The sequence below is a fragment of the Drosophila ananassae genome, chromosome XL, assembly GCF_017639315.1.
Source record: "Drosophila ananassae strain 14024-0371.13 chromosome XL, ASM1763931v2, whole genome shotgun sequence".
NCBI classification, from domain to species: Eukaryota; Metazoa; Arthropoda; class Insecta; order Diptera; family Drosophilidae; genus Drosophila; species Drosophila ananassae.
This window is the reverse complement of record NC_057931.1, coordinates 3,672,199-3,697,579: the sequence shown is the minus strand read 5'-3', so window position 1 is coordinate 3,697,579 and position 25,381 is coordinate 3,672,199. Positions and strand designations below refer to the sequence as shown.

The window sequence follows — 25,381 nt, the reverse complement described above, 5'->3', positions numbered from 1 at the left end:
ATGTAGGCTTAGCTTTGTTATTAAATTCTTTCAAATGTTTGTTTTTTTTTGCTTTATTGTATATTTTGATTTTTTTAAATATATTTTTCTATATTTTTAGCCTTATTTTATTAGAAGATTAGGTTTAAAATGACTTACTAGGCGTATACGTAATATTCATGATGGCTGCCTAAGAAATATTAAGTATTCGTCCTGGTGCACAGTTTTGATGTACAAAATATTTATTTTTTAAAGAATATTTGGCCAAATTGTAGTTAAGATAAACAATTTAACTTTTTTTATTATTTGAGCTTCAAAAAATATTAAGTATGCGCTCCGTATTATTATTTTTATTCAAAAAAAGTTCTAAAATAATTTTTTATGTTTTTTAATTAAAAATTATATCGCAAAACCTTATAAATTAATAAATTTTATTATAAAATACTTTCAGACGCCTCAACGATGCCCAGACCAAGACCCGCAAGTCTGTGGCCGACAGCAACACCTCAGCCACCTCGGACAGCAACAGCGGCACCATCGACTCGAATGCCGCCCTGGTGAGCACTCCCGGAGCGGCCAGCGACAAGCTGAGTCTGGACAAGACCCAGGGCAACTCTCAAAGCTCGGGCGGGGGTGGTGGCTCCACAACCGGCGGAGGCACTGGCTCTGGCGGTGGTGGCGGCTCTGGTGGTGGGGCCGGCGGCAGTGTCTCACCGCAAATGCCGCGCTCCGGATCCGGAATCAGTGTCAAATCGCGACGCAGCATACCATCACAGAAGTCAGCCTCCCGGACGTCGGTGGACGAGCCCGCCGGCATGGCGGCGGAGTTACACGACTTGCCGGAAGGCAGCGAAAGTGGCGACTCGGAAACGGCCACCGAAGTGGATGTAAGTCTGAAGGAGAATCCTTCAATCTGGTAATCCTTGTTAACTCTACATTCTATGTGCCCTTCCAGGTGGCTGAGAAAACGTCCAAGTTCAAGGTGGATACGGAGGGCAGCAGCAACCGGAGCAAGTCCTCGCACTCCACCTCCAGGAAGTCGTCGCGCGAGAAACGCCCCTCGATGATCGGGGAGCTGTGCAGCAGTGGCGGCGGACAGAGGATCCGTAACTCGTACGGAAACATCCATGGCTATCACGGCAATCAGCGGTGTCACTTCGGCAACAACCGGGCCGTCAGCCTGGATCAGTACAGTTCCGGTGGGAATAATCGCCGGCTATCGGACGGCCTTCCCCAGGTGATCTCCGACAGCAACGTCTTCTACGGCCACCGCCACAATCGCAGCAGCCTGGAGACCACCAATACAGGTGGCACGGTGGTGGGCCTGCCGCCGCACGACACCAATGCCAATACCAATCTCCAGGGCAGTGTCCAGCTGAAGGAGCTGCTGGCCCGCACCGAGGCCGATTCCGAGGGCGAGGGCGAGGTGGCCATGGAGGAGAAGCTGCCGTCGGACACCACCCAGATGAACGCCCATGTCACCCAGCTGGTGGTGGTGGGCACCTCCTCGTCGAACGGCAATATCTCGGCCCCGATAGCCGTTGGTGAACAGATCCTGGCCAGCAACGGCAGCACCCGGAGCAGCGGCAGTGGCGTGGCCCCCATCCCGGGAGGATCCCCGGGTGGTGGTGGTGCTCCCCATGGAGCGGCCAGCAGCTCGTGGAAGTCCCGACTGCGCCAGTTCTCCGACTATTTCAGCTTCAGCTTTGACAAGAACAACAAACGATTTGGCAGCACACGGAGCAGTCCCTGCCCGGGATCGGGAGGATCTCAGTCGCAGACCCAGTCGCACGCCAGCTCACAGGGCAGGGCCAATAACAATGCCAACGGTGTCCCAGATGGCCAGGAGGGCGGCACTGCCACGGGAAAGTGCTGCAACATTGGGAAGCCCGTAAGTGGAGCCGGACAGTCCCTTACCGATCCCCTGCAACGCCATCGGGCCTACAGCCTGGATGTGCCCGGAAGCGGTGGACGCTACTCCTCCAACGACAGCAGCCGGCATCCCAGCAACAATACCCTGCAGAGTGCAGCTGCCCAGGATGCAACGGCCTGTGACCTGGCCAGCGGCTCCTCGTCGGGGGTATTGGAGGGTCCAAAGATTTGACAACAGGGGTTAAGCAGGCAGCAGCCGGAGGAGGAGGAGGAGGACATGCGACGGGGTGCAACTATTCTCGTACAGGACAAGAACGAAGAGGCCGAGGAGGAGGAGGATGATGACGACGAGGACGAGGACGAAGATGAGGGCGAGATGCCGGGAGAGCGGCATCAGCTGCAGCGGCAGGACGCCTCCTCCAGCTGCGAGGTGTCCTCTATGTCGATGACCGTTTGGTCTGCCATCGGCCAGCGGTTGAACGCCCTCGTCTGTCACTGTTGCGAGAGGAAGTTACCTGAACCAGAAAATGTCTAAAAAAAGGGGGGATACATTTCCACCAAAAAATCAAAGTGAATTTCCCTAAAAAAAACATACATTTTTCCCAAAAAACAGAGGTGAGTTTCGAAAAAGGAAAATTAGTGAAATTCCTCTAGAAAAAATAGCAAAAAAAATTAAAAATAACCAATTGAAGAAGTGATTTATGGAACTCGTAGACAGTTGCGGGAAATTCACTTTTTAAAAGCCGGAAAAATCTGGAAAATCACTGTCACAGACTCTGTCTTGGCTCCCATAGGCTAAGTTTTTTTTGTTCGCCCGTAAGTCTTCTTTTTTTAACTTTTAAGTTCTTCACAGATTTTATGAAATTTTTTGTTTTTTTGTTTCAACTCTCCTCGTCTATATTTTTTTGATTAATTCGTTTTAATTCTTTTTTTTTATGATTTTCTTTGTTACCTTTTAAGTATTTTTTATTTATGTACACACGCGCATACCATACATACACACCACAAACAAGATGAAAAATATATATAAAAAATATATAACACAGACATTATTAAAAAAACATTCATTTGTTTCATATTTCAAGTTTAATTGGAAGGACATAGCGTGTGTGAGGGTTGAACTTGAGGCGAAAATTCCAACTTAATTCACAAAGCTATTATTTTGCAGAGAAGTCTTGCTCTTCCTCTCGCTCTATGGCTTCTAGTAGTCTCTAATTAATCAAAAATAATTTGCTTATTTAGATAACACAGGAGCATTCTCCTACCAATTATGAATGCAGTTGTTCCATGGAATTTTGCCAACTGAGTCAGATTCTATGGCAGCCGTGTGTCGTGTCCTTTCTGTCAAGGATAAATTCCAGGATAAACTTCTGTTAGGATGAAGGCCGTTTGTTGCTAGATAGCAGCTCCCATCTCCCATCTCCTGTTGAGTTGATTTCAGTTTCGTTCTCAACCGAAATTTAAGTCTAATTACGCAAAACAAATTTTTGGCCACGGCCTCACATACATTCCATACAACGTTGCATGCAACAGTCACGGTCTTACATGCGAGTTCCATTTCGGTGGTACTCCCAGTTCCCCTAATTCCATTTGCCAGTTCGGCACATCGATACAGGCAGGCTTCAATAGCATGAACTCTTAAAAAAGCAAGAGAAATTTAGGTTTTTAAAAAATATTTTAATATTCTTTCAACATCATTACTTTTATGTTTTAAATATTTTTTCCACAATTCTCAAAAGACTGTAAGCTGAAAGGTTTAAATACTTAACTAGAGAAACTTTTGTATATCGATTATTATCGATAACCTAGATAACCTCCTTTAAAAACTAATTAAACATAAACATTTTTCTTATTTTTATTATATTTTAAACAAAAAACATCCCCTTCATCCAAGTTAGACTGTATCTTTGGAATTTTTTTCGGTTTCAATTTGTGGAGGACATGACAAAGTCCTGGCGCGACGGCAAGATGCCCGCAGGAGCGCCTCCCATGGCCAGTCAATTGGATTTTGCAGCCGGCGATGTTTTCTGGCGGTGATGTTTCTGGTGATTTTGCTGCTTATATGGTATGGTGATGGGAATGTGATGGTTGGTTGCGTTTTATTTTTGTTTTTTTTCGTTCGATGTCAGCACTCAATTAGACGGCACTGTGGGTGATTCAATTCTTTGATTATTCACAATTTTCGGCCAGTTGGTTGGATGGATCTGTAGTTGGATGGTTGTTGAATGGTTGAAGTCCGTTGGGGACTTTCGCAACAAATTTGTGGAAGATAAAAGATGCCCCCAAAATGCTAATGTTATGATCAATGTAAATTTCTGTATGTAATATTTATACAATATGCTTGATATTTGGCGCAGAGTTTGGAGTATATGGAGTAGAGAACGTAATTGGGAGATAGTATCAGGAGAGTGTAGACCAAGCTGGACCTTGGATGAACTTATAGAGTTACCAATATATTGCAGAAACATAGTTTTTTTTGGTGTGTGTTTCAAGCACTAATTGAGCAAAAAGTAAAAGAGATTTAAAACTAAAATACATACATACTTTATATATTTATGTGAAAAATATATAAATATGAATTATTATATTCAGTGTACATTTGGATGTCTAGCATATCGCAGAAAATACTCTTAATTAATTGTGCATTGTAATTGCAAAAAAAAATGAAATAAAAAACTGTAGCGTATGTGTCATTTCCTCCCAAAAAAAAGAATAAAATAAAAATAAAAGATAAAAAGAATGGCTCTCCTCTTAACTCTCTAAGTTATGTGTATGTTTGTTGTAGTCGGTAAGCCAATTAACTAAAAAATTTACAATATATAAACCAGATCGCAACTATTGTGGTTATGTGTGTATCGATTCCCCACTCGATGTGTGTGTTTTCAGTAGTTAGATCGAGAACTAGCTGGTTAAATGTAAGTTTATTCGTGTATATGCATCAAATCAACTAAACTAAACAAAAAAATACTAAAAAAAAACACAAAGAAACGAAAATAAAATCCTTTGATTGCTAAATCTTAGATGTACGATCTACCTAAAAAAAAATAAAATAAAAATAAAAGAAACAAACGAACCACTCTAAATTAGCTAACACATCAAATTGATTTGTTGCCTTATACTACTAAACTATTACTACTACTATACTATAAAAACTACAACTACTACTATACTGCATTACAGCTGTGTGCGTTTATTATTTTGTATTTTTTTGGTGGATTATCCTTTCGAGGAAGAAGGGAGAAGCCGCCGAAAAAGCCACAGCATTTTATAAATTGTTCATGCCACCAACTTCCCTTGTTTGAATGACAAAACATAAAGACTAAAACTTGAATTTAAAAACAAAATCAACCAAAAAAGAACAAAGGTAAAAAACCAAAAAAAAAAAACTTTCCAATAAAAACCAACTATACATATACATTTAAAAAAATAAATATATATATACAATTATATATATATTATAAATAAATATTTATCTTAAAGATACCACACTACAAATCGTAAAAAAAAAACAAGAAAACTCTAGGTGTTTTACAAAATGTATAAAAAAAAAAGATAATGAGAAAAAAAATTTTAAGCAAAATGGAAACTGAATCGAAACCTCAGCCAAAAAAAAATAATAAAAATATATATATACAGTTATATATTTAATTCGGCTGGCCGAAAATATTAATGTCCTTGCAATGAAACACTCGGTGGCTAAAAATTCAATTAAATAGAAATTAAAACAAATATACAAAAAAATTAAAAATGCCATTGCAAGGACATTGAGAAAGAAATGCTTTTCGGTGGAAAAAAAAAAGAAACATATATATGAAATAAAAATTTAGTGTACTTTTTGGCAGTCAATTAAATGCTTCCCCCTTCCGAAAGTTGGTTGAGAATGATATATAGACGATATAGTACTTGATTCTGATCAGATCAAGGAACAGAACGAGAGAAAACAAGTTCCAAAAGGCAAAACAATGCTTGTTTGTACCTAATAAAGAAGAAAATATTTAGAAATGGAAAAATAGCAAACTGCAAACAAAGTGAAAAATATTTAGGCAAGGTTATGAGCAATTTGGACCAACTCTACACTGTATCCCCCGTGCCCCATTGGCCCCCATTCCTTCCCGATTTCCTGCAGCAGCTATACATATGTTGTATGTGTAAATGTATGTGCAAAAATTATGAATAATTAAATAAAAATAAATAAATCAAATAATGACGATTACAATTCAGTATACATATATTAATAAATAAAGAGAAAAAAATAAATACATAAACACTCGAAGGAACACAGACACGGAAACAGATGCAGTTTACAGATACAGATACAAAAAGTCTTAGTGCGCAGTTCAATCTCGTAGGTCTAAACCAAAACTACCTGTCGACTCTACCGATCAAGATCAGAAGCATATATAGAAATATATATAGGGGCAAGAATATGGTGAACCGCATGCATCTTACTTTATACTTTTCTACGTGACTTACAACTCGAGCAGGAAAAAAATAATCTAAAGATAAAACTTCCAAAACGGTTTCCACACCAACCCAGTCTCCCACACACACACACTCATACACGTATAGAACCACTCACGCATACGGCCACAAGAAAAGCAAAAGGGTTGCCCAAAAATGTATGCTATAGTTTTGGCTACCGTGACAAAATGGTAAAGAAAATCACTTTTCTAGCACTTGAACTCTTTTGCAAAATTTATCAAATGTCCAGACAAGGCATCCAACCACCGAAAATGGACCACGCTCCTGTTAAATAATCCCCTCACCCCGACAAACACCCCTCAAAAAATGCTTAACCTTTGAAAGCCTTGGCCATCTAAACAAGAACAAGAATTCTTCTCCAAAACTATATACAAAATGTTGACTAGCGACCCTCCTGAAACTGACAAAGCCTTTACTCCAAGAACACACACAACTTACAAAGACTACAATTTTAATATACAAAGCCTCAAAAAAATACCCTTCTACTAGTTGGGAAAAAAAAGAAATTTTAAAAATGGAAAGTGCAAGATCCTTGAACGGCATACTTCGGCAGGCCGAAGCTTAGATGCTCTCTTCAAACAACAACAGAAACAACAAGAACAAATACCCACACACAAAACCAATAAAATAATATTTAAATTAAAGTGCTAAGGAAAAAAAAGAGTTATATAAAACTTATACAAATAAATATTATAAGCCTGGCCGCTTGCTCTTCAGTGTACTGAAAATGTTTTTTTTGTTTTGTTTGTCTCAAAAACAAAAAAAAAAGCGCAAATTTCTTTCTGAAAGAAATTGCAATAAAAAAAATTATTAAATATTAAATCACACACACAATTAAAGATGAGAATGATTCAAAAGCTTTGGCAAGCCGAAGCTGGAGATGCCCTTGCAAAAAAAAAAATATAAAAATAAAAATAAATAAAAAACAATATTATTATAAAAAAAAAAAATTAAATAAACTATACTATATATCCAGTTGGATTTCTTTATTTTGCAGGGGCATCGTCATGCTATATAGTATATTTTCAAATTTTATGTCAATGAAAGAAATATATATACATATACCAAATAGAATCATATATATTATATACAAATAGTTCTAATTTGTAAGGAATCAGAGTGCAAGCAACTCCCACTAGATGACAAAAGGATATACACACACAGACACACACTCAGTTACAGAGACCGAAACCGAAACTGAAACGTTGAAAAATAATGAACAAGATCTAGATTCTAGATCTAGATCTGGATCTGAAATGTTAGCCCAGCATCAAAGTTATCTAGCCGAAGAGCAAGAGTAATAAGTGTAAATTAATGAAATTCTAGCACATGGCAGAACACAGCAATCAGTTCCTTTTCCCCTTCCAAATACCAAATAATTAATAAACCCCCCCTCCAAAAAAAAAACAAAGTTTATAATCGATGTCATTTGATCGAAATGGAAAATAAACAAAGAAAAAAAGAAACAAAGAAAAAACCAAAGAAAAGCGAAAGCAAATTCTATGTATACAAGCCCAAGTGGTGAAGTAATAAAAATAGTTGATATTATACACCTAAACAAAGAATAAAAGTCCCAATGAAAAGATAGATGTAAAAAGCTCTTGGCACTCCCTATTCTATAAAATGGAAACTACAAGAAAAATTAAATATTGCTGGATCACCCCTAAACGAAATAAACAAATAAAAAAAAATGAGAAATTCAATGAAACTTTTCCGAAAATGCATTTAAATGGTAAACAAATATTTAAATGAGATAACTCAACTTGTATTTAACACTTAATTATGTCCAACTCAGATTAATGGCATGCATATACAACCACATACTAACACACACTAAACACTAACACACATAACTGGCATAGACAGGACTCTCCCACACCCACACCCATACAAAAGGTAAAACAACAGAAAAACAAACAAAAACACAAATTCCAGGCAACCTACGAGACAAACCAACAAAGAACAAACAAAACAGCGACACGCGAAACACACTGAAACAAACAACTCTCACACAAGTATTTTTGTGTAAAAGTATAAAAGCAGAAAATATGAACTAATGAATGAATATGAAATATATTGAAATAAAATCATTTCCAAACTACTTATTAAAAAACGTTGTCGATATTATTTATGGGGGAAGTTTCAACCAAAAAGGGGGATTGCCAAAACCACGTAAGTATTTTCTAATGTTTAAGTATTTTATATTTCATTTGAACTGCCTGAATACCCCACTTGAATGGGGGTACCCCTTGTAAAAATATCGAAAAAAGTAAAATCCACACAGAAAACCACAGTTGGCTCAATTCCGATGCGCCTGAATACCCCACTTGAATGGGGGTACCCCTTGTAAAAATATCGAAAAAAGTAAAATCCACACAGAAAACCACAGTTGGCTCATTCCGATGCGCATATCTCTGCCAATACACATCCGATCGCAAAATAAAATACCATTCTGTGATCAGCGAACCTTTTAGCGTATTTCCTCATTTAAAATATTGCTTCTGTGTCAATTTTACTTCGATATTTTCGATATATTTACAAGGAGAACCCCCACAAAAGTGGGTCATTTCGCGAAAACCACAGTTGGCTTCCTTCCGATGCGCATATCTCTGCCAATTTTCATCCGATCGGGATATAATATGCCATTTTGTGATCAGGGAAGGAAGCTCCTCCATTCCTCATTCAAAATAAAGCTTAAATGTCGTTTTTTAATTTTTCGAAATTTTGCAAGGGGTTCCTCCATATAAAAGTGCGGTTTTCCGCTTTTCCTCAGTTCGCCCCCTTCCGGAAGCCACAACTCTGCCAATTTTCATCCGATCGGGATATAATATGCCATTTTGTGATCAGGGAGGGAAGTACCTCCATTCCTCATTCAAAATAAGGCTTAAATGTCGTTTTTTAATTTTTCGAAATTTTGCAAGGGGTTCCTCCATATAAAAGTGCGGTTTTCCGCTTTTCCTCAGTTCGCCCCCTTCCGGAAGCCACAACTCTGCCAATTTTCATCCGATCGGGATATAATATGCCATTTTGTGATCAGGGAAGGAAGCTCCTCCATTCCTCATTCAAAATAAAGCTTAAATGTCGTTTTTTAATTTTTCGAAATTTTGCAAGGGGTTCCTCCATATAAAAGTGCGGTTTTCCGCTTTTCCTCAGTTCGCCCCCTTCCGGAAGCCACAACTCTGCCAATTTTCATCCGATCGGGATATAATATGCCATTTTGTGATCAGGGAAGGAAGCTCCTCCATTCCTCATTCAAAATAAAGCTTAAATGTCGTTTTTTAATTTTTCGAAATTTTGCAAGGGGTTCCTCCATATAAAAGTGCGGTTTTCCGCTTTTCCTCAGTTCGCCCCCTTCCGGAAGCCACAACTCTGCCAATTTTCATCCGATCGGGATATAATATGCCATTTTATGATCAGGGAGGGAAGTACCTCCATTCCTCATTCAAAATAAGGCTTAAATGTCGTTTTTTAATTTTTCGAAATTTTGCAAGGGTTCCCCTATATAAAAGTGCGGTTTCCCGCTTTTCCTCAGTTCGCCCCCTTCCGGAAGCCACAACTCTGCCAATTTTCATCCGATCGGGATATAATATGCCATTTTGTGATCAGGGAAGGAAGCTCCTCCATTCCTTATTCAAAATAAAGCTTTAATGTCGCTTTTTAATTTTTCGAAATTTTGCAAGGGGTTCCTCCATATAAAAGTGCGGTTTTCCGCTTTTCCTCAGTTCGCCCCCTTCCGGAAGCCACAACTCTGCCAATTTTCATCCGATCGGGATATAATATGCCATTTTGTGATCAGGGAAGGAAGCTCCTCCATTCCTCATTCAAAATAAAGCTTAAATGTCGTTTTTTAATTTTTCGAAATTTTGCAAGGGGTTCCTCCATATAAAAGTGCGGTTTTCCGCTTTTCCTCAGTTCGCCCCCTTCCGGAAGCCACAACTCTGCCAATTTTCATCCGATCGGGATATAATATGCCATTTTGTGATCAGGGAAGGAAGCTCCTCCATTCCTTATTCAAAATAAAGCTTTAATGTCGCTTTTTAATTTTTCGAAATTTTGCAAGGGGTTCCTCCATATAAAAGTGCGGTTTTCCGCTTTTCCTCAGTTCGCCCCCTTCCGGAAGCCACAACTCTGCCAATTTTCATCCGATCGGGATATAATATGCCATTTTGTGATCAGGGAAGGAAGCTCCTCCATTCCTCATTCAAAATAAAGCTTAAATGTCGTTTTTTAATTTTTCGAAATTTTGCAAGGGGTTCCTCCATATAAAAGTGCGGTTTTCCGCTTTTCCTCAGTTCGCCCCCTTCCGGAAGCCACAACTCTGCCAATTTTCATCCGATCGGGATATAATATGCCATTTTGTGATCAGGGAGGGAAGTACCTCCATTCCTCATTCAAAATAAGGCTTAAATGTCGTTTTTTAATTTTTCGAAATTTTGCAAGGGGTTCCTCCATATAAAAGTGCGGTTTTCCGCTTTTCCTCAGTTCGCCCCCTTCCGGAAGCCACAACTCTGCCAATTTTCATCCGATCGGGATATAATATGCCATTTTGTGATCAGGGAAGGAAGCTCCTCCATTCCTCATTCAAAATAAAGCTTAAATGTCGTTTTTTAATTTTTCGAAATTTTGCAAGGGGTTCCTCCATATAAAAGTGCGGTTTTCCGCTTTTCCTCAGTTCGCCCCCTTCCGGAAGCCACAACTCTGCCAATTTTCATCCGATCGGGATATAATATGCCATTTTGTGATCAGGGAAGGAAGCTCCTCCATTCCTCATTCAAAATAAAGCTTAAATGTCGTTTTTTAATTTTTCGAAATTTTGCAAGGGGTTCCTCCATATAAAAGTGCGGTTTTCCGCTTTTCCTCAGTTCGCCCCCTTCCGGAAGCCACAACTCTGCCAATTTTCATCCGATCGGGATATAATATGCCATTTTATGATCAGGGAGGGAAGTACCTCCATTCCTCATTCAAAATAAGGCTTAAATGTCGTTTTTTAATTTTTCGAAATTTTGCAAGGGTTCCCCTATATAAAAGTGCGGTTTCCCGCTTTTCCTCAGTTCGCCCCCTTCCGGAAGCCACAACTCTGCCAATTTTCATCCGATCGGGATATAATATGCCATTTTGTGATCAGGGAAGGAAGCTCCTCCATTCCTTATTCAAAATAAAGCTTTAATGTCGCTTTTTAATTTTTCGAAATTTTGCAAGGGGTTCCTCCATATAAAAGTGCGGTTTTCCGCTTTTCCTCAGTTCGCCCCCTTCCGGAAGCCACAACTCTGCCAATTTTCATCCGATCGGGATATAATATGCCATTTTGTGATCAGGGAAGGAAGCTCCTCCATTCCTCATTCAAAATAAAGCTTAAATGTCGTTTTTTAATTTTTCGAAATTTTGCAAGGGGTTCCTCCATATAAAAGTGCGGTTTTCCGCTTTTCCTCAGTTCGCCCCCTTCCGGAAGCCACAACTCTGCCAATTTTCATCCGATCGGGATATAATATGCCATTTTGTGATCAGGGAAGGAAGCTCCTCCATTCCTTATTCAAAATAAAGCTTTAATGTCGCTTTTTAATTTTTCGAAATTTTGCAAGGGGTTCCTCCATATAAAAGTGCGGTTTTCCGCTTTTCCTCAGTTCGCCCCCTTCCGGAAGCCACAACTCTGCCAATTTTCATCCGATCGGGATATAATATGCCATTTTGTGATCACGGAAGGAAGCTCCTCCATTCCTCATTCAAAATAAAGCTTAAATGTCGTTTTTTAATTTTTCGAAATTTTGCAAGGGGTTCCTCCATATAAAAGTGCGGTTTTCCGCTTTTCCTCAGTTCGCCCCCTTCCGGAAGCCACAACTCTGTCAATTTTCATCCGATCGGGATATAATATGCCATTTTGTGATCAGGGAGGGAAGTGCCTCCATTCCCCATTCAAAATAAAGCTTTAATGTCGCTTTTTAATTTTTCGAAATTTTGCAAGGGGTTCCTCCATAACCTCCATACCATTCTGTGATCAGCGAACCTATTAGCGTATTTCCTCATTTAAAATATTGCTTCTGTGTCGATTTTACTTTTTTCGATATTTTTGCAGGGGGTACCCCCATAAAATTGTGCGTATGCGTAATTGGGGATCACCCAAAGATCACCCATACGCCCCCTGGGTCGGAAGCTTTGTCAGCGCCACAGAACCTTCTTGTAAATGATAAGCTCTAATGTCTCATTAATCGTTTAGCTATTAAAGCTATTTATATTTATTTCCTCACATTATTTGAATAAAAAGCTTGACTGTTGGAAAGTTTTCCGCGCCAGGATCTGAGCCTAGAACCTCTCAGCTTTGCCGAGCTTTCAAGTTGACAGTTGGAAAGTTTGCGTTTCGAGCCAAAGCTTGCAACACGTTGTGCGGCAATGTGGCCATTAGTATGGCTGTTGCCTCGCAACATCCCAGAAAATCAGTTGCAACACAGCCTCAGCCGCGACAGTTGGCTCTCGACTCTCGGATGATCCGGACCCGGATCGGAAACGAAATCGGAAGCGGCAGTAGTAGCCAAAAAACAAAAAAAAAAACAAAAATCCAAAAAAAGCATAGAACTGCAATCTATAAACGGACTTAGACTGAGAGATCCTTTCGGGTTTGTTTACATTTCTATTTATTTTTTGTCTGTTTTTTTGGTTGCAAGCAAGTTTGTTCTTGCTTCGTCCTTTTTGTTTATTGTTGTTGTTGTTGTTGTGTGTTTCGTCCTGGCATTTGCCATTTTCCTTGCAATCTGCTGCAGCAGCAGAAAAGTCAACAACAAACAGTAGAAAGCAAACATTGCTGCTACTGAACAAAAAAAATAAAAAACAAAAAAAAACCTCTGAAGTAAAAAGGACAAAGGACATAGAGAGAGAGTGACCGACGGTGAGAGAGTGGGGAGCGGGGGAGAGAGCAATGGCAGAAAAGAGAGTGTTTGGGGAAAATCACCCAAAAGTTTCTGCTTTGAATTTCAACGGCAACGTGTTCGGTGTAATTTCTGTGTGTTTTTGTTTTGTTTTTCTCGTTTTTTCTCTGTTTTTTGTTATTTTTGTTATTATTATTTTTATTTTCAAGTATTCCCAGGACTTGCGTGTGAAAGTAAATTCAATTTTTTTTGTTGTTATTTTTTTTGTGGTTGGTGTCAAAAAAATGTTAAACATTTTACGTGAAGTTGTAAGTAGCAGAACGAAGAGCCTTGAATGGAACAATAGAATGGAAATATAGCCAAAAAAAAAGCGAAAAAAAAAAATAAAATATAAGGAAAAAACGGTAAAGGAATCCTAGGGAAAATCAATGCGCGTATGCGTGTGCCCTTTACATCTCTGTGTTTGTGTGTGTGTGTGTTTGTTTGTTTGTGTGAAACTTTGGATGTGTGCGAGTGTGTGTGTGTTCGGGAAGGAAAATCCATAAAGCGGCATAAAGTGAAATTCCAAACTTTGTCCTTTTTCGCCAATAATTTACAAAATTTAAATTAAAGACAGCAAAGCACCCCTCCTATGCGTGGGTGTATGCTTGTATGTGGTGTGTGTGTGTGTGATTTTTTGGCAACTGCTTTGAGCCAAAAATCTGCTCATCCGCATCTGCAAGACAATCTGGGAGAAAAAAGAAATGCAGAAACTACAACGTATCTTTTGTAAACAAGCATTTCGAATGCCAAACACGGAATTGCCGAGCAGCTGATCCACTCACCACCCCCTCAAAAAAATAACAGTAAAATAAAATCACACACACACTAAAGGGGGGGGGGGGGGGGGGGGTTGCTAGAAGAATATAAAGGTGCTGCCAAAAAAAAAAAAAAAGAAAGAAAGAAAACTATCTGTAGACAAAATTCTTCAAAACTTTTGCCACAAAGCCACAGAGGCTTACACTTGAGGACTTTTTAAGAGTCTACTTTAAGTTTTTAAGGAAATAATAAAAAATATACTATAAAATAATAATAAATAAAATAAATAATAATAATAATAATAAAATAATAATAATATTTCAAAAACATATAAAATATGAATACTCTTTTTTTAATACTAAAACTAATAATCCTGTTTGCTTAAAAAGAAATAAACGAATTACTTTTTTAATAATTATCCCTTAAGGAAGTGTCTTAAAGAATTTTTTTATAGCACTTGGAGCATCTTAAAGTATAATATTTGCTCATAATTTAAATAATAATATTTTGAATATTAAACTAATAATATTTCCAATAATCTATTACCGTTCTACACACACACACACACTCTCAAACACACACTCTTATGCCACCCAATAGTGCAAGGACAGAGAATAAGAAGAAGTGGCAACAGCAGCAGTAGCAGTAGCACCAGCAGCGAAGAGCACTGAAAGAAAAATAGCTCAAGAATAAGCAATATATATAGACAGATATATATATATATAAATTTTTGTTGCAATTTTGAAGCTCCCACAATTGTTGTCGCCGCCGCCAAGTTCAAAATCAACGCCTGACAATGACAAAAGCAGCTAAGTGGCGCCCCAAAAACCCAACAAAAATAACAACAACAGCGGCAACAGCAACAACAACAAAAGCAACAATCTTACAAACACCAATCAAAATAATAACAACAACAACAAGGCCTGATATTGCAACACAAGACACAACAATAACAACAACAACAACAAAAATAGCAAAAAATACATTAAGAACTGATGTTGCAACAACAATCAATGGAAACGACACGACATGGCGACGTCAACTATTCAGTACACTTCTGGCCCACTTGCAGTGCCTTTCGAAAATGGGCGCCACAAATGGGCGTCTAAAGCCGGGGGCGTGGCTGCCAACGATGACGTCCGATGTCGGCCGGCTACTGTTGGTTCTCTGCCTTCTGGGCTGCCTCTGGCCCTATTCAGGTAATTACCATTCGATTCTCACCAAAAGCCAACTGAAATCTGAAATCAGAAATAGGCCATAACCGAAAAAAGAAATTGCGTCAAGAAAAATTCAATTTGAATTGGCCAAAAAGCAAATTGCAAATTGTTTTTTTTTTTTCAATTTCGGGTGAACCAAAGTAAAAATAAATAAAAGAAAACTTAAATAGAAATTAATTTTTTATTTAAAAGTTGTATATTTTTAAATTAATAAACCATATAAGGGTAGACCATGGGGCCAGCAGGGCGTATGAGTAATAATATTACATATAGAAATATATTATTTTGGTTAAATTTATATTTATTTCTTAATTGTAAGCTTAAGTGCTTAAAAATTATAAGCATTATATAAAACCCACTAACAGACTAAGGCTAACAGGCTTTACAGACTAAGTTTGCAAAGAAAACTCAAACAACAGGGCGTATGAAGAGACCATATTACGTATACGACACGTTGACTGTTTTATAAATAAAATTATTGATTTTTAAGAGAATAAATATAGAAAAAATGTTTTAAAAAATATGTTTAAATATAAAAATAATACAATATATGTTTTTTTTTTAGAAATCAAGACAAGACTGATAATTATTTAATTTATAGAACATCGTAGAATTATTTTTCATCTGAAACAAGTCCACTCTAATTGATGGCACCCCTAGCCCCAACCCAACCCCCAACTGATTGCCATTCATTTGCATCTCCTCGTTAGCCATCTATTCCTGCTCTTACCAATCTTCTTTCTTTTTTTTAGTCATCACCTTAATCGAATCAGTTTTAATGCCCTCGAATGACGCGATTATCCAGAATAACATTTGCGTTCCATTACCTTTGACGGAAAATTAATTTTCCGACATACACACACACACACTAACAGAAACTGTCACAAATTTTCCCATAACAATGTCAGCCTGTCCGGGGTTCTAATATTATTCTTTTCTTTTCTGTTTTTTTTTGTTTTTTTTTTTTGCGCAATTTGCATACATTGAAGGTTGCAGGAAAAGTAGAAAAGGGAGACCCACACTCCATTGAAAAAAGGCGCCGGTGAGTCGGCCATAAATCTGCCTATTGCAGGCGAGAGTCAAACCAAAGAAATCCCATACGATTTATAGACCAAAAAATAAGGATTGTTAGTGGGGGCGTTCACTGTACTACTTACATTACCTTGCTGGGCTACTCAATCAAATTTGATGATTCTGTTTTCCTTTTATGTGCCAGTTGGAGTCGTCGAGTCATAAACAATGGCCCAAGGCATGAGAAGAGTCTTGAGATTGTTACAGAAAAGAAATAGGGTTAGAATGCACTGGAAAAAAATGTATTAAGAAGCTTAAGATTATTAGCTTTTAAAGGGGAATTTTATATTAAATTAAAAAAAAGAAAAGGCAGAGCACAGGGCGTATGAGTTATCGGACGTAGAGGAATATTACGTATACGACCCATGGGCAGTTTATAAAGAAACATATATACTTTTAAATAAAAAGAATTAAGTTTAAATTGTACAAAATTATTAGCTTTTAAATAATGAATTTTATATTAAATTTGAAAAGACAAGGCAGACCACAGGGCGTATGAGTTATGCTGAGAGGAATATTACGTATACGACCCATGGGAGGTTTAAAAAAAAAACCCATATACAATTTTAAATAAAAAGAATTAAGTTTAAGTAATACAAAATATAGTTTAAAAAAGCTATTGTTTAAAAGTGTACCCATTTTTTATTTTTAAAACACAATAAAAATTCCATTTTCTTGCAATATAGCTTAAATATAAATTTGCAAATATATTCCTCATATAAAATATTCTATAAAAAGTGTAAACTACAACCTAGTTTCTCTCTGTGTACATTTTCTATTGAGTAGTTTGAGTTTGTTAGCAAGTTGGCAACAACCTTGACTTTGCACATGCAACGTCCCATAAAACAGCCCATCCGACCGCCTCAGGACCCCCCACCCCCCCGCCTTTTCAAATTTGAATTTGTTAGAGAACACAAAGCACAATAGATGAATAGAGTGTAGAAGAATAGAAGAATAGTGAAATAACGTAACAAAAGTGGAACATGTAAAGTGTGAACTTGAATGAGGCGATGATACAACTCTCGAGATGAATATCGAACGATATGTTGGGTGGTGAGAGAGGCCTCCTCTCGTCATCAATCTTGGGGACTTGTGGGCCATTGTGGGGTTAATTAATTGCACAATGGTCTTCTCAGACCCCAACTGGTGGGTTAAAGCCACAAGCTAAGCACACGGCTTACATAAAGTGCGCCGATCGATGACCAAAACGTTGCGTTTTAGCTAATTACAGTGCCTGCCCGCCTGCCTGCCTGCTGTTTGCTCTTCTTGTTTTTTTTTTTTTCTATTTATCCTTTTTTTAAGAGGCGGTGGTGCAATCCATCGACCGTTGAGTGGCAAGTGTGGTGACTGGCGGTCGGTGGTGGCGGCAGGCGGTGATTACGGTCAATCAAATCACCACAAGGGCACTTCCCAAGCCATGCCCCTCCTCACCCGATGGTTACCCCCATTTCTGGCCCAAACAGTACAATGGCTGTTGACCAGGCTAACAGTCAGAAAAGTGTGTTAAAATATTAAGGACATCTAGAATTTGACCCTTTTGGGGACATGAAATGAGCAGTTGGCTTCATTAATTATATATTTAACAGTATTAAATAAATATATAAAATTCGTTTCTTAAAAATTCTAAAAAGTATAAGAAAATTAAAGCATTTTTACCTTAAAATATTTAAAATTTATGAATGTTTCTTATACCCTTAAAAAAAAGTATTAACTCAAACATGCTTTAAAATTCATAGAATTTTCCTGGCTTTTTTCTAATTACTAAGCCGCACACGTTCTCAAGTCTTTAGCATTACGCATACGACACGTTGTCACACAGAAATAGAAGAAGGCAGCTAAGAGCAGGTGGCAGAAGTGAAAGGCAGGTGAAAGTGGCGACCAAAGCTTTCAAAATGGTTTTATAATCTTTGCTTCCGTTAGGTAAACACGTTGAATTATAAAATATTACAAAAAAAACATAAATAATGAAAAATAAGATAATATTTAAAATATTAATTATAAAAAAAAAGTAGAAAGAAGAGAAAAAGTTACATAAAAAAAAGTTTAGGTTAAAAAAAAATAAGTAACTTAAAAAGATTAAAATATATTTAGTATTTTTACTTTATTTTATATGCTTTAAGTATTTTTTTAAAGAAAATATCACTTTCAAAACTATTTAAAATCTCTTTAAAGTTCAAGAAATATTAAAAAAATAATATTTTTCTATAGAAAAGAAGATATTTTTAAGGGAAGTATAGTTTTAAAGTAAACTATATAAACTATATATAAAAAAGTAAATTAACTAACGGTGAAATACATATTTTTTTCAAACTCAAAACTAATATTTTTCAAACAATTTAAAATATTAAAATGTAAATTATTTCTCTCATGGATTCTTCATATTAACTATGTAATACCTTTAGTACCCCTATTTTCTCGATGTGTATGAAAACACAAGTAGCTCAGGGATAGAGTGGCGAAAGAGAGCCACAAAGCAGGCAGCAAAAGTGGAAAACTTGATGGCTGCACTCGCACTCACTCAACGCTGCTAGTGCTGCTTCTGCTTCTGCTGCCGTGACCCTGCCAGTTTTCCTACTTTCTTCCCGCTTTTCTCCTCATGCTTTTCCCGCATGCTTTCCTCATGCTTTTCCCGCATGCTTTTTCCATGCTTAAACATTTATGAACTGTTTCGAAACAAGGCTGCAACATTGGCAATGCATATTATTTAATATTTTATACTTCCTGCTCTTCCAAAAAAAATTACAACAAAAAAAAATTGAGGAAAATTCAAATGTCAAGTTAATCAAGGACCTTTGAACTCTCCAGATAATCAAAATATATTTTAGCTCTCAATTAATAATCAATATGATAATGGATGTGATGATGAGTTTAATGAAATTCAATTCCCAAAAGGTCATCAAGGAAGTAAGTGAGATTTCAATTCGATTTATTTCGAATTCAAAACTATTTTTAACATTCGAAAGAAAAACAAAAATAGATAACGAAATGAAATGCCATCGAAATGGCAAATAAATGACAGAAAATTGCAATCAAAAGACCAAAATGTGAGCAAATATGTGATGCTGAAAGAAAATCAACTAAATTAAATCGAATTGAATGGCCATTGAGAATAAATTGGTTAAAAGAAGATTGGTTAAAGACCACCCTCAATCGCTTTAATTTACTTCCCAGAGACCAGAAAACAAATAAAGCCCTAATTAGGTGATTTTGTGCAATTTTTTAAAATTGATTTTCAATTTAATTGAAAAAAAATGACAAAAAAACAAAAATAAATTGATTTTTATTCGAAAATAGAACAAAGGCTATAAGGCTTTTGGTCGAAAATTGGTTTAATTTTATATCGAAATTTTATACAGTTGAGTTAGCCTGCCATTTTATATATTTAGTAATATTATTTTTATTTTTAATATTTGCGAAAAGTGTGGAAGGGGCACGGGGCACGGGGCACCTTGTAAAATGTCACAACAAAAGCTATTTATAAGTGAGCTGTGGCCCTGGAAATGAAACTTCCTTAGACCCCAGGCACCCAGTCTCTCAGCCTCCCAACCTCCTCTTTGAAAAATAAAAAAAAAACATCCTTCCGACCCCCTTTCTAACCACCACCCATGCCAGTCGAATGGATTCTGGGCGAAAAAGTCGGTTCAGGTGGAAATGAAAAGCGCCGGGCATTAAAAAGTAATAAACATAATTGTAAAATAATGCGACCTCTTCCTCAGAGGCAGAGGCTCTGAAATGCAATTTACACAGAGAGAAGTTATAAAAAAAAATATGAAAAATTGATTAAAATTTTATTTACATTTTATATTAATTTAATAAATAGTTTAGAGTTTAAAATAAAAGATATTTATTTATTAGTTAAAATTAAAAGAATTAAAAATAATATGACAGTGTAGGGCATTCACTGAGAAGGACGAACGTTAAATTGGAAAAGGAGAAGGAAGGAAGATGAGGAGGAGAGGATGAGGCAGGTGGGGCCTGAGGTGAGGGCCGTGAGAAAGACAGGTGGCAAAGGGGGTGGCACAGGGACATGAGGGGGCGTGGCCTGCTAAACTTTGACCCAGGACAGAGCTAAATTGTTTGGGCGACAGCTGGCGCACGAAAGTTGAACGCTTGCTTTTAATTATTCAGCGATCTTAAAAAAAAGAAAGAGAAAAATGCAGCGAACAAAAAGCGAAATGAAAGGATGAAAACTGATGGGGGGGAGGAGAAAGTAGAGAAAGTAGTAGAGAAAGCCAGAGGGGGAGGAAAAACCGGCACACGAAAAGCACGTGCACGTGCGAATAATAACCGCAATGGCGGAAAATCGTGGGAAATGGCGGAAAAGCCAGATAGACATGGCGACATGGCGATGGCGAAAATGGCAAAAGGACGAAGGAGGTGCCATGATGGGGGAGTGGAGAGATGCCGGGGGTTAAGGCGTTGCAAGGAAAAGCAAACAAACAAAGTGAACAAACAACTGCAGCATCCGCCCAAATGGCGCCGCGCCCACTTTTACACTGTTACCCTTTTTTTCCATTTTTATCTGGCATTCTATTTGTTGTTGTGGCAACAAAAACAAAAAGTTCAAAAGAAAGGCGACGAAAGTAATGTGCCTAAAAGACACTGAGAGAAAAATTGTTTTCAATAAATTAATTTTTAAACTAAAATAATTATTTTTTTGATGTTTTAAGTTAATTTTTGATCATTTAAGTTATGTTTTATGTTTTTCAAATTATTATTTAATAATATTACCTTAATATCTATATATTTTTCCACAAAAAATAGTCTTTAAATACAATTTGCTCAAAAAATACACTTATAATTCTCAATTCTTTAATCTCTTTGAAAATATTTAAAAATTTTGGTATTTTTAGTGGGTATTTTATCTAATAGACTTTATTTAATTTGTTTAAATTCACATATTATTCCACTACTCTTCTTTTAAATTATCAATTTAATTTATTCATATCTCTGCTTATAATTCCCAACTATTTATTTAGTCTAACGGCTTTTTTTTTTATATAAAGTATAATTATTCTTGAATCCTTGGTGTCTCATTCCGGTAGATTCTTGTAGTATTTTTATTTCTTGGCGTGCAGCACGCGACCCATTAAAGCTCGCACCCAAACCGCATCCGTATTTCGTGTCCGTATCCGTTCGGATGTGGGCTGCCTCCTCTCCGAACCTTTCGGTTCGAGCCTCGAACCTGCAACCTACGTCACTTGCAACATTTTTGTGCCATTAGGTTGCAGAGCTTTTTTGAAAAGCTCCCTTACTCTGACCCCATATATCTTACAGATCCAAAGATTCCCCTATTCCTTCCTCTAAAAATGTAATATTAAATGTAATATATTCCCCCCTTTTAACTCTAATTAAAATTTCATTCATTAAACTAACAGAAAAAAGTTAAATAGTTCAAGAATCAGAATTAATAATCTAACCTTGGGTGATACAACCAAGCTGAACACGTATTATCTGGCTCTAGACTAGATTTTGATTCCGAATGACCCCAAAAGTCATTCCATTTGATAGGGATCAAGCGCCGGACTAGCCGGATTAAAGTGGAGCATCGACTTAATATTGAAATAAAAAATCTATATATATATTTTCAACAATTTTGTTTTTTTTTTTTGCAGCTGCTCTGGAGGAGGATTGCGTTGACTTTCAGGGCAACAAGGTGAACCATGGAATGCTCTATGTTCCAGGTCCCGGAGTCTGTAGCCTCTGTGTTTGTTACCATTCCGAGCCACTTTGGTGCAAGGCCATCTACTGTGATCCGCCCTATGTGAGTTATGTTTTAATCCTAGTATTATTTTATATCAACATTTATTAAAGAAAATAAGTAAATCAATTTATAAGAATTTTTTATAGCCTTTTTTAACATTTAAAAACTTAAAAAAAACTTGTTACGAAAGAAATATAAAATTAAACTATAACTATTTTGAAATCTAATCTTTAAAACATAATTTTTAAACCTGTATTTAAAAATATTTTTGTAAGTAACGAAAAAAAAGCATTTCTTAGAACTTTTTCACTGATTTGTGTCACTGTAGACGGCTGTCCACGTAGGTGACGATAATATCTTTTAAGCATCTATTTTATAAAGATATGAAAATTAGAAAAAATAAACTAAATTAAGCCCTTAAAATCCTATTATTATTTTTTTCCAATAAAAAATATTTAAAATATTATTAATATTTAATTTCATTACATAGTTTTGCAAAAACTTTCGTGTTGGAGAGCGTTGCTGCGAGTTCGAGTGCCTGGATCCGCCCGGCGAAGATAAATTGTATCAGGTATTTGTTTATTTTTATAAGTATTCAATAAAATAGTAATTGAATCTTAAAAATAAATCTTAATCCATAGGAACGAATGAGGAAGAGAGCGGAAATATTGGCCGGGAACAGTACAGCCTCGAATGTGCGACTCGCGACACCGCTGGCCGTTTCCACCATAATGTTCGGATTTCTGGGCAATAGCTTTTTGAATTTATAACTCCAAGTAAAACAATAGCCAGAGTTGGAAATACCAATAACCTCAATTTTTGTTGTTGCTCCTAAAGCAAGTAGAAACTCTCTAAGAAAAATCTAGAAAAAAATTATTACAGTGTAATAAACTAAAAGCAGTTAGTTTATTGTTTAATTTTTTTTTTTTTCATTAGGAAAGATAAACAAAAAGGCATAGGTTTTCACTTATATCCCCTCAGACTTATATAGGAACAATAATAATAATTTCAAAATGCGAAATGATAATGTTTAAATTAAAATATATAATATATATTAACACAAAAAATGCCCCAAAGCAATTTCAAAAAAACATTTTCGAATACTTTCAATGTGATCCGAATCCGAAACCGAATCGATAGAGCCAGCAGAAAATATATAATTAAATAATATATAGAAATAAAATTAAGCAACACCAAGAAACCAGAAGAAACTCATCAAGCAAACGTATAAGACAGTCTCTAGCTTCTAAGACTCTATGAAAAGTAAAATATTAAAGAAAAATGAAAAAATATATATATATTTAAGGATATAAAAATCCGTGTAAGCAAATATTGTACATAAGAGTATATAGCTCTGTGTATTGGATCAAAAAACTTGTTGATTAGTGTTTAGCTAACTAAATGAAGGAAACTTCTAATAGAAACTTAAGTGTATGTTTTTTTTTTTTGAAAATTAAGTTAAAAAAATTGAATTTTAATTTAAAATCACGTCACTGCATCACATTTTTTCGCATATCACATTAGAAGAGAATATTAAAGGATAGAAATCGCGATTTTTGGAAACTGTAGTAAATAACACATATCTTGGCAACATTTTTTCCAAATATTCTAAAAACATTATCTCCTGCATTGGTGCTAATTTTATCGTAGACTATAAAAAAAAAAGAAATAAAAACATAAAGTAAAAAATTTAAAAGACACACACAAGACACATCAAAACTCACTTTCACATCACAGAATTCAATCATATTGAATCAAATTCTATATATCAAGTAGGTAATATAATCAAGATTAAACAACAACTTAAAACTAGTTAATTAAACAGTTATGTTTTGTTGAAAAAATAAAAATAAATTGTGCCCAAGGTAACCCAAAAAGATATTATTTTTTGTCGCTGGATAAGTTTTTAATTTATCACACATTTCTCTGAATAAATCGATTGCATAATCAGCAAAAAAGAAAGCGAAAGCTTAAATAGATATATACGATATATGAAATATATGTTTAGGAATAGATCTCGTTTCAAATTTAGGCTAAAAGACTCTGAAGCCATCTCCGTCTCTTTCTATATAGAAGCCCTTTAAAAAAAAAAGTAGAAATTAATTTTAGAGATATAGCAGGACCAGCAAACCAAACTCTAAAACTCAAGTCAAATCGAAGCGATTGTAATCGATAAGATATCGATACATTTTTCTCCAAATCACTAACAAAACTGAAGAAAAACCAAAAATCATATATAAAATGCGGGAATATATAATCCGAGAGGAAAAAGAGGAGTACGGCTGTGAAATTTTGTTTGCTTTAAAAAAAATACAAAAAAAAAAACAATGTAAATAATAATCGATTGCAACAAACAGAAAAAAAATGATTACAAATAAATCGATATACATATATGGATGGTAAAAAAAAAAGAGACTATTAAAAATCAAGTAGAGAAATCGAATGGGGAATGAAAATAACTAATTAACTGAATGTACAATTCAATTTGCCACAACATCTGACCAATTATGCAAGCGTATATACACCCGCACACATACAAGTATATACATATACAAAACTGATCCATAACAGATATAAAGAATATATATATACATCAATCCAAGTATCTGATAAGAAAAACGACAAATTTTAATTAAAAAACTAACAAAACAACAAAGAACAGATCGAAAAGCGCGCTTAACATTTTAAAAATAAAATCAATTGACAAAAATGCAAATTGGCTTTAATTAATAACTAACGATATCGATAATTAACGATAAATATCTAACGATAACGATAACTATTTAGAGAATAATACAGTTAATATTTCAGTTGATGACCAGTTTTGTTAAGTTTTAGTTTTTTAGATAGCCAGTGTTGTAAGACAACCGAAAAACTTTTCCCCTAAGCTTAAGCGCTATGCCATCCAAAAAGGATTTCTCGAAAAAGAATTAGCCTATTTTGGCAGGATGTATTGGAGTTAAGTCTAGATATCCTGCCAATAGAAAAACGGGGCAAACTTTATTACTGACATTTATTAATATAGAACAGGAAATATTTTCAATTTCTTCAAACCTCAAAACCAAAGTCGAAAAATAATGCTATTAATAACTTGACAATTTTCAAACGTAATCCAAAACCAAGTAAAAAAAAAATGTTAAAAAACAACCTTCAACTAATTAATGATCATAAAAAAAAAACAAAAACCAAAATTAAAACAAAACTGTCATTAAAAAATGTTTAAAATAATAATTTAGAAAGAGGCAAATCCAAAAATCATGTAATGCATACTTTATAATAATAATTCTAAATACCAGGAAAAATTTTAACAAAAAATATACAAATATTTTCACAATAGCTTAAAAACAATAACACGTTTTTTATTTATTCCATGACTATAGATTTTTTATTGAGGAACTCCC

At 35.9% G+C, this 25,381-nt stretch overlaps 2 protein-coding genes across 3 annotated transcripts in view; both read left to right on the top strand.

The window, feature by feature from the left end:
* The window catches only part of LOC6503580 (high affinity cGMP-specific 3',5'-cyclic phosphodiesterase 9A), a 116,017-nt gene extending 110,543 nt beyond the window's left edge, over positions 1-5,474 (top strand). Inside the window, exons 10-11 of the mRNA XM_032453545.2 lie at positions 431-866; positions 935-5,474. Of these exons, the coding sequence (XP_032309436.1) occupies positions 431-866; positions 935-2,083 (1,585 nt within the window). The 3' untranslated portion in view covers positions 2,084-5,474. The remainder of the gene's footprint in view (positions 1-430; positions 867-934) is intronic.
* A 7,286-nt stretch (positions 5,475-12,760) lies between these two features.
* On the top strand, positions 12,761-25,331 carry LOC6503582. 2 transcript variants are annotated; one of them, XM_044716711.1, is made up of 5 exons: positions 12,761-12,941; positions 14,736-15,187; positions 21,892-22,040; positions 22,471-22,551; positions 22,622-25,331. In XM_044716711.1, exons 2-5 carry the CDS (start codon positions 14,785-14,787, stop codon positions 22,748-22,750), a joined length of 762 nt encoding a protein of 253 aa, XP_044572646.1. In that variant the 5' UTR covers positions 12,761-12,941; positions 14,736-14,784; the 3' UTR covers positions 22,751-25,331. The 2 variants fall into 2 exon arrangements, with proteins under 2 accessions (XP_044572646.1, XP_001964120.2); XM_001964084.4 differs by having other exon boundaries at positions 14,589-15,187.
* The last annotated feature ends 50 nt before the right edge of the window (positions 25,332-25,381 follow it).

Coding starts and splice junctions, on each gene's coding strand:
- LOC6503582 (XM_044716711.1), top strand. CDS start 14,785: ATGACAAAAGCAGCTAAGTGGCGCCCCAAAAACCCAACAAAAATAACA. Junction 22,041..22,470: donor TCTACTGTGATCCGCCCTAT/GTGAGTTATGTT, acceptor TTCATTACATAG/TTTTGCAAAAACTTTCGTGT. Junction 22,552..22,621: donor GCGAAGATAAATTGTATCAG/GTATTTGTTTAT, acceptor CTTAATCCATAG/GAACGAATGAGGAAGAGAGC.